This window comes from Electrona antarctica (assembly GCF_951216825.1).
Source record: "Electrona antarctica genome assembly, chromosome: 7".
Taxonomy (NCBI): Eukaryota; Metazoa; Chordata; class Actinopteri; order Myctophiformes; family Myctophidae; genus Electrona; species Electrona antarctica.
The window spans coordinates 46,253,115-46,263,114 of NC_136812.1; the positions used below are offsets into that span (position 1 = coordinate 46,253,115).

The 10,000-nt window shown below is 43.7% G+C and overlaps 1 protein-coding gene across 1 annotated transcript in view; it reads left to right on the forward strand.

Annotated features, from left to right (window-relative positions):
* The window catches only part of camsap2a (calmodulin regulated spectrin-associated protein family, member 2a), a 90,690-nt gene that overhangs the window by 47,497 nt on the left and 33,193 nt on the right, over positions 1–10,000 (forward strand). The window contains exons 5-7 of the mRNA XM_079506332.1: positions 2,530–2,562; positions 4,045–4,186; positions 5,855–5,994. Of these exons, the coding sequence (XP_079362458.1) occupies positions 2,530–2,562; positions 4,045–4,186; positions 5,855–5,994 (315 nt within the window). The remainder of the gene's footprint in view (positions 1–2,529; positions 2,563–4,044; positions 4,187–5,854; positions 5,995–10,000) is intronic.

The following is a 10,000-nucleotide window of genomic DNA, read 5'->3' on the forward strand; positions in this document are numbered from 1 at the left end:
ACTGCACAGTCGACCTCCCCGGAGTAAATACACAAAGATTCATAACTTCTAGCCTAAAATAAGTGTTATTGTTTGTGCGTGTGCAGCCCTAGCTCTCTCCCTTTGTCTCTCCATACATCTCTACTGTAACTCTTACCACTGGAACTTTCACCACAAAAGCCAGCTGTCAACATTAATAAGAAAAACAACCGTTTCCCCCCTTTTCTCCACCAATTTAGCCATTGCCAACCCGGTCTGTACTGTGGTCCCTGTTGCCGCCAAACTCGATTGTTGTTCTGTGGAGGAGGGTGTAGACAACCACACGTCTCCCTCGTACACAGAGTCCACTCGACAGACAATTGCTTTCAAGAGGAGAGCCAATTGGCTCTCTCTTCCCCTATCCCCATCCCCGCTCAACAGGCCCCCCCCCCCAACAACCGACCAATAAGAGTCACTACCGCAGCCAGCAACAAGGACATGATCCCCCGCTAACTTCACATCTGCAAACACAACAGTTGTGTTCAAAGGAGCGGGAGACACCACTGGCTGCAGGGAATTTAACCACGGTGGTGGGCGAGTGTTTCACCTTTTATTCACACATCACACATCTCAGGGATGCAGCTGTTAATTGAATGAATCGATTTAACGGATTGTAAAACAAAATCGGTCATTTGTTTTGTTTTTTGTTTTAAAAAAATATATATTTTATGGAGGGACAGACAGTAGGCTGACAGGAAATGGGGAGAGAGATGGGGGGAAGACATGCAGTAAAGGCCGTCGGGATCGGGAGTCGAACCCGCGGTACACTGCCAGACTGGATTACCAGCCAAGGTGCCTGGACCGCTGAGCCACGGCCCAGGCCCATAATCGGTCATTTGTAATGTTATAAAATAATTTCTTTAGAATAATCGTTAATCAATAGTTGCAGCCCTATATTAGCCAGACAAAAACCAGACAAATCTTTTTTTGGAACAGAAATCGCTGGATTGGTCTGGGACACACTATTCAACGATGACGTTAGTGATATTAGTCAGTGATATCACTGCATAGATATTAGTCTGGCCTTATAAGAATGTCAAATCTTTCTGTGTTCCGCTTTTTATTTGTTTATCCAGAGGTTGTTTCTCTCACTTTAGCCCTCGTCACAAAGCTGTCACCACCATGCAGCAGGTGAAGTATAGTCAGGTCGGAAGCCTCTTTCACGCAAGAAATTGCAGGCTTTGATACTTTTAGAGTGGGATGTTCTATCTTGAAGGCAGTCATTTGAAGGTGAGCTCTCGCCTGTCACCTTCTCTTTGATGCCTGCTGGCGGAGCGGAGAATTGTGGCTTTTTAACCCATTCTGACCTGAGATCAGATTCTAAAAATGTCTTCTACATCCTGACAGTTTTCTGAAAAAGCTATGTTTCTATGTCAGTCGTTCTTCGATTTTTCAAAAATAGCAGACCTATAAGCTCGTAGCGCGCCACTCGGTGGCGCGCTATGAGCTTGTAGATCTGCTATTTTTCAATAGCTAAAGCATAACATAATGCTAACACCAAAAGGGGTTCCCGCCCAAATTGGGTTAATGATGATCCACGGCATATTATACAGAGAGACGGATGTTATTATGTAATCACTGAATACTATTCAGTGACTAGACCTCACTGTACTGGAGTCACATTATATTGTCGAGAGAATTCATGAAGGCATAAATAGACAAACGCATGCATGAATGAGAAGCACGTGCCGCACGCACGCACGCACGCACGCACGCACGCACGCACGCACGCACACACGCACGCACGCACGCACGCACGCACGCACGCACGCACGCACGCACGCACACACACACACACAGTCAGATAATGCTGTGCCCACACATTGGACGAACACATCGTAAAGAGTCTTTTTCATTGGTTGGCCATATGCCAGAACCCACATGGCAGAATGTGTTCTAAAAATGCCCATGTTCTACCGAAGGGAATTAATCAAATGAACTGGAATTAATTGGTCTGTTTTTTTTTTATGGAACTGAGGCATATAGGCACACACGCACGCATGCATGCACGAATTTTGCACGTGTGCACGCTCACACACACACACACACACACACACACACACACACATACACACACGCGCACATGTTCTTCTGCTGATGGCTGATGTGTGGGTGTCAACTGCTGAGCTCATCAGTAACGTCCAGGCCAATTGGACACTTTGCGGGTCTGTAACTCTGAGAGTGTATTTATGGAACCAAATGGACCCTTGTACTGGTCTCATGTGTAGTGTACATTCAAAAATCAACACTGAGAACTTTACAGCATATAGATTGGGGTTCCAGTATTAGTTTCAGTTCAGTTATCACCAATCTTTTTTTGAGTGGTACAACCAGTCCCATCATCAATTCAGAGTTACCATTTGGACCCCCTGGTGGGCCCCGGACCAGTCGTTACGCGAGAACAACGTAACGATTGGACTTGGAGATCACTGCAGCGATCTCTAAACTAACAAGCTAACTGCTGTGTTTTCCTGTGTTGTTGTTGTTGTTGTTGCTGTGCTGCTGCTACAGTCTCCAACCAAGTGGTACATGAAGCTGGTTCCTGTAAGTCAGCTAGCCAATGCTACGCTATTCTGTTTCTGTCATCTGTCCATCGTATCCATGGTGACCATATCCTCATCCTCCTCTTGTTTTCCTCTGTCTGACTCTCACTCCATCATTCTCATGCATTGTCTGTCTCTCTCTCTCTCTCTCTCTCTCTCTCTCTCTCTCTCTCTTCCTCTCTCCTTCAAACTTGATTGTCACTCATCAACAATCTGGTTCTTCCTTTTATCTCTCTCTTTCTCTTTCTTCATCACTCTCTTCCGTAGTAGGTCTATCTTTCTCTTTCAGCCATTTGTAAACATCAACAACTGAGCACCCCCCTCCCCCACTCATATGAAATTCCATCTCATTCAATGCAAACATAAATCATGCATGTACTATGAATGTAATGACTTGATGTTGCAATATAACGTATAATAGAGGCCTGCATGGGCCCATAACTCAGTTATACCACCACAACATGTGTGCCTTTGCTGCATATAAAACAATGCATGGTGAGGATGAGCTCCAATCCCTTTGTAGCTCAATGGATGCAGCTTTATTATTATTATTATTATTATGATGTGGTTCCCAAACGTTTTAGCTCCAGACCCAAAAGAGAAGTTGCATGTGTCCCCGCCGGAACACAAACTACTTAAAGGAGCATTCAGTGATTTGGGTGATTTGGAAAAAAAACGCGGTCCACCCGGTAACAAGATGTGCACATGCACACGCTCTACAGTGTGGGAAGTACAACAGACCAACAGCACATGCACCAAGGCCCGCCCCACTCGATCATGATTGGAGGAAGGCCCCTCTCATCCTGATTGGATGAAGGCTTTGCCACCCAAAGCCCAAACCGAAACTAGGGTTTTTTGACCCCAGGGGTTAACTGGGGACAGGGAGGAACTCCTTATATGGTCAGCACACTTTATAGTAGGGAGGATTATCCAAAAAATAAGAAAAAATAAGTGATATTTGAATTAAGTGAAATCACTGAATATACCTTTAACTTCTTTTTTATGAAATGATGAAATCTTTTGAAATACTAATAATTAAAAACAAAGTGTAGGGATAGGGAAGAATAAATAAAGGTGTATTTACTCACAAGCACAACCCACCCACTGTTTGGGAAACACACCAGTCAGTCAGTGGTGCATTTGGGATCGAACTGGAATGGTTGGCAGACCCTTATGGGTCTGTAACTCTGAGAGTGTACAACTGCAAATGGATTTGGTTCCATTAATTGAACTCTCTCAGAGTTCAATTAACATTGATTTTACAATATAAATTGCGTTCTCAGAGATAGAAATGCCATTAAATGGGAGTCATATCAAACTGGGGGGGTCCTTGAAATGAAATCTTCTCTTATGGGGGTCCCTGGCATATCTTTTCTAATGGGGGTCCGCGGGGCTAATGAGTGTCAGTTTGGGGGTCCTTGACATGAAAAGGTTTGGGCACCGCTGCTATAGCTCACAAGCTGTGTGTGTTCCTCCACTCCAGTCCCGCTACAGGAAGGAGCAGACGTCTGCCCAGGCCGCTCCGTGGATCCCCCCGGTGGACAACCTGCTGAAGGACAGCGGCGACGGCTCGGCCCTGGCAGCCCTGCTGCACTTCTACTGTCCACAGACACTGCTGCTGGATGGTACGTCTGTCTGTCTGTCTGTCTGTCTGCCTGTCTGTCTGTCTGTCTGTCTGTCTGTCTGTCTGTGTCTGTGTCTGTGTCTGTCTGTCTCAGACCAGGAGGTTGAGAGACGGGTGGCTGGATGGGAGTGAGGGTTTCATGGTGGCGTGTGTGTGTGTGTGTGTGTGTGTGTGTGTTTGTGTGTGTGTGTGTGTGTGCGCGCTGTGTGCGTGCATCTGGAAACCATACAAGCGCTACATAAATGCAATTTACCATGTGTCTGTTCAACTCTGAAGAAAGAAAGAACAAAAGTGACTTCTCTCTTTTTCTCACTCCAAATGTCTCCATGTTGGCTGCTTGTTTGCCCATGTTTCTGACTACTAATGTGTGCATGTGATTGATTATTTGTGTTGGGTTGGCTGAATGCTGAGTGATCTATTCATTTAATTTGTTTGGCCAAAGAGGACATGTTCAATACTAACCATGTTAGATGACATTAACTTGATGAATGTCACATGGCTCAGCCTCACACACTCATGCAGCGGTTGTTCAACAAAACACTCATCGGCACAGAGACCAGTGATTTACCAATCAACAATCACATTAATACCTTAGAGGACATCCAGTAACAACCATATCGGCCATAGCGCCACCAGGAGGCCTTGTTGGGAGGTGGAAGTGATATACCCCATTTTTGAGAAGAGGCAAAAACATGTAAACATCCGATGGTGAGCAGTACTGCTGTTACTTCAGCAATCAGTAAATAAGCTGATTGCAATTAAAACGCCACTGCGCATGCTTGTACCGTAACCGTTTGAAACCCTAGTGCGACTAGACTGGTGCTAGATTGAAGAACAATGCGGAAGTAGAGCGCTCTCCCGGGTGCTTCAAGCGATGGTGAGCAACATTCATTGAAATGAATTGCTGGGGGCGGGGCAGTCCGTCCTCTAGATATATTATAGCTATATGGTTTAACCACATCAATATCTACCTGTACGAAGTTGACGGGTCCCCAGGAGCTACTAGTTACTCTACAGATTTTGGTTGTTCATAAATAAGATATTTTAACCAGTTTAAATGCTATACTTAATCAAAAATAGCATTTACAAGCTCACACAACTTATAGCATTGCAACGCCTCTAATTAATCGTGTCCCAGCCCTGTAGTTTGGGGGAATCACGGCCTGAGAACCATTGATTCTAGACAACTGGTCGGGGTGTACAGTATGTGTGACCGCAAATGTCTGACTCTGTACAACCTGACCTACAAACGACTTTACAAACGTGACTTGGTTTCATCCACGGTCCTTTTCCATTACAGGAAGGGACATTGAGGGTAAAATGTAAAAGTTGCATTAATAACAATCATCCTAAAATAAAAACATATTGCATTGTATGTGCATTTGAGATTTTGCCGGAGCGAAAATCTCAAATAGGCAGGTACCTGAGCTCAGCTCCGGCCGGCCAGCTGCGGCACAAATGAAGCTGTGGTCTTCTTGTCTCCTGACCAACAATGACTGAGGTCCTCTGCTCACGCAGACGTGTGCCTGAAGGAGAACATGTCCCTGGGGTTAGGGTTAATAACGTGGTCCTCTGCTCACCTGTCCCATGCAGACGTGTGCCTGAATGAGAACATGTCCCTGGGGTTAGGGTTAATAACCGTGGTCCTCTGCTCACCCATCCCATGCAGATGTGTGCCTGAAGGAGAACATGTCCCTGGGAGAGCGCCTGTACAACCTGCAGCTGATCCAGGACTTCTGTAAGGACAACCTGAACGCCTGCTGCCACTTCACGCTGGAGGACATGCTGTACGGCTCCTCCACTGTCAAGGTACGGTACTGCACCCCGGAGGACACGCCGTATGGTGTTGATTTCACTATGATGGAAATAATTGTTATCGTAGATAGTGAAATTGACATTTAATTCCACTGAGGAAAACTAAATAAAAATGAAGTTATGATGCCTAAAATTCAGAACAAAAACTAGACAAATTATACAACTAAAAGTCATGTCTCACTCTCTACGAGCTGTGTACCCTAAATAAACATTCAAAGTCCATAGACTTGGCTGGCCTATGACATAATTTCGGAAAGCCATGCATTGGAGGGGCAAAAAAAGAAAGAAAACTTTGTGGGGTGCATATTTGTGTGCTGTTTTATGTTTGACAGTTGACTGTGAAAAAAGTAGGCCTACACTGAGTCATTTTACAACAGGGGAAATGGCTCATTCTCATTCATACAGATATGGTGTGTTCCATTTCTGTGATTGTGTTTTCAATTGTGCACTTCAGCGTGCTGTACATGTTTGGTAGTGTGCAGCAAATTGCTTAGTTGTGTGAACTACTCAATGCATGGTATGTGTGTGTCATTTGAAAATATGGTTGTGTGTACAAAATGAAAGCACAAGTTGCATTTTGTGAACAGTTGAGGGATTTGATGGCAAAGTGTCAGCTTGCGAATGGAGTGTCAGGGTTTATTGTTTTGAGAAATGTGTGTTACTGTTAACAATAGTGGAAAAACTGTAAGATTATGGTCTGTTGGAAAGTTAGTTAGCTAGCCATAACTTAAGGATGTACTCCAAAGTTTGTGAATGAACTACATTTTGGCTCAGAACCTTCCAGACTGAAACAATTCATATTTAATGAAAGGGCATGGACCTGGCATGAAGACATGTCAGATGGCGCAGCCAAGTACATCAATTTGGGGGACCTTGATTTGAAAAGAGTTGAGAACCACTTCTTTATTAGACTCTCTCTCTCTGTCTCTCTTTCTCTCCTTGTTGCTATTCTTCTGTCTCACAAGCATGCTTCTCTCTCTCTCTCTCTCTCTCTCTCTCTCTCTCTCTCTCTCTCTCTCTCTCTCTCTCTCTCTCTCTCTCTCTCTCTCTCTCTCTCTCTCTCTCTCTCTCTCTCTCTCTCTCTCTCTCTCTGACTCACTCCCCACTCATCATGTCATTGTTACGTAAATGGTTTGTGACATAAAAAGGTTTTTGTAATTGGTCCTAATTGTTTTAGGTTCCCTGAGCTCAATCAAAAAACCCGAACTTTTAACATTCAGTAGATTTTCTGTTTTATTTAAGTACTGTATACTTGAGTAGGCTATATCCAATTTCCAATTCATCTACCTCTACTACACTACATCTCGGATCCAAATTATGGTACTTACTAGTTACTTCGTAGATTTGTATTATTATTAAAAAAATCACACCCGTGTGAACTGAGTGGTGCAACTCCCCTCTCCCCCTACCCCTCTCTCTCTCTCTCTCTCTCTCTCTCTCTCTCTCTCTCTCTCATTAGCAGGCAACAGTGCAGCACTATCTCTCTGTTTCTGGCACAACAGCGCCACTTTTGCCCCCTACTGGTACTCATAGTCACATACATAGTCACATAGGTTAACACAGACATTGCTGTTCCTTGGAGTGGTTGCACCACTCAAAAAATACAATAACCACTTCAGGCCTATACATTTCGGCCATTTGAAAATCACAAAATGGCCATTTGAAAATCACAACGCGTCAAGACGCGACACATTGTGAGCTTGTAGATCTTTTATTTTCAGAAGAGGTTTATACATTTAAACACTTTCTGCAGACATTTTGCAGAATGAGTACTTTCTACTTTTGGTAGGTACTTTATTTTGCCTTTTGATACCAATACCTTTGTACTTTTGAAATCCTGACTTTTAAGTTGTGTGTTGAAACTTACCCAAGTAAAAACATGTGAGTACTTTTTCTACCACGGATACATATTGGGAGCCCAGTACATGTTGAGGTCCAGATGGCGGTACTGCTGATGATACTGTCAGTGCCATGGAAACTGAATCCCATCATTGCCATGGAAACCATTCTAAATGCATTCTGTGGCCTATTTTCATTCCTCGGGTGTGAGAGCAGCCCGCTGTGTATATGTATGTATGTATGTAGGTCACATGAGTTCACTATGATATACACTGTGTGACGTCACCGCTACTTGTTACATATCGTTGCTCTAGGAGGCTGTGTGTGTGTGTGTGTGTGTGTGTGTGTGTGTGTGTGTGTGTGTGTGTGTGTGTGTGTGTGTGTGTGTGTGTGTGTGTGTGTGTGTGTGTGTGTGTGTGTGTGCACGCGTGCGTGCGTGCGTGTGTGTAGTCAATAACATAACTATAGATGTCATTCGCACAGAGCAGAGTCCGATGCTGGATCCAGTTGGAAGAGTAGTTTGTTTTTGCTTTGTGTGGATTTCCTAAGATACATACAGTAACACAACACGGAAAAGACGGAAAGAGGATGCGTTTGGTAGATCCTTCCACAGCCTCAGTACACTGACCCCAAAGACACCCAGAATTCTCCTAAAGGACCTCAGGGAGGACTTGAGCGACCTACTGTATAGGGGCAGAGAGAGAGAGAGCAGACACTGTACTGTACCGTACGTCATGTACCCACTTATTACCATCAAACAAATATCACATCTTTCTGATCCTGAGCCAGTGCTGGTTGTAATGTTTTTTTTGTTTTTGTTTTCTTTCTTTTTTTTTAAACATAAAAATATCTGCGATATAACCTCAATATTTTTCAGCAATATTTGCAGCTGTTACTATACATATATATATAATTAACTCTTACTCCGCTAGCATTTATTGAAAAATTAGGATCTAATTCACGCCAGCATTGTTTAAATTTGAGCTCTTATTTTGAAAAGCCACAGTTCAAGTCTACCGGAAGTAGCTTATCCTAGGACGCTCGACGGAGCCGAGACAGGCTTTGTTTACATGATCGATCTATGCCGGTGCACTGGAGAGCTCCACATCGCCGGCTCTGTGCCGTCAAAGAAACGCTGTTTTGACCAAAATGCCATCTGGGACAAGGAATAGGAGATACAGGCGATTGAAAGAAATGGATAGAATGGATTATTAAGGCGACGACGATCTAAGATGGGCGATCCATTGCTGTGCTAACAACACAGCTAGCTAACCGGCTAACGTAAGTAGCATTATGGCTCGATCGATCGAATGCACTATAAAAGCGCAATTGCCATTAATCTTCGGCAATGGCGTTAAGCGTCAGTATCAAAATTAGGCTTCAATTGACAATGATCTTCGGCAATGGCGCTATAGGAGTTAAGTATAAATCGGTCACTGGTTTAGCTGTAAAGCACGATGAGATGATTGACTGACACTAATCTGAACAGAATGAGATGACGGCAGTACCGGATCATTTTTCTGCACTAGATTGTTAACAATGTATTTCTTTCTGCTTTTTTTTAAGGATTTTTGGATTACTCCTTCGCTGTTCAAGCCACCCTGATGTGTCTGACTGCAGAAACATGGGTGGAATGAATCATGAATAGAGTAGAACATAAGTGTACAGCTAGACTTTAGTATTTACTTTATTTATTTGAATGGTATGCCCATGGGAGTGTGATAATGTTTTTGCAGAAAAGCAGATTTTATTTCATTTTATTTAGCTTTTATAAATGCACTTACCTATCACATAAATAATGTAGCTAGTAGCTATACTGTATCTTGAAGATGGTTCTAATATCTGGGACTCTAATATCTGGGACTCTAATATCTGGGACACACGCTACGCCCCGACTTCTGACAGGATGGGACCAATCAAATTGCTTTTTTTTCCTTTTTCTAACACCACCCCATCCTGTCCCCCTACTACCTCACCATATTGTCCAAAGCACGCATTCAGAAGGTTTTAGAATGATATCTTTGCCAAGCATTTTTTAGCTCATACCAGCTCATGTTGAGATTATGATGATGTTTAAAATCCCTCAGCAGTGCAGTGCTCAGGCCCGAGGGTTGTATAGCCAGAGAACACTCCTGAGCTGGTGGCATTCCGTGACCTTGAC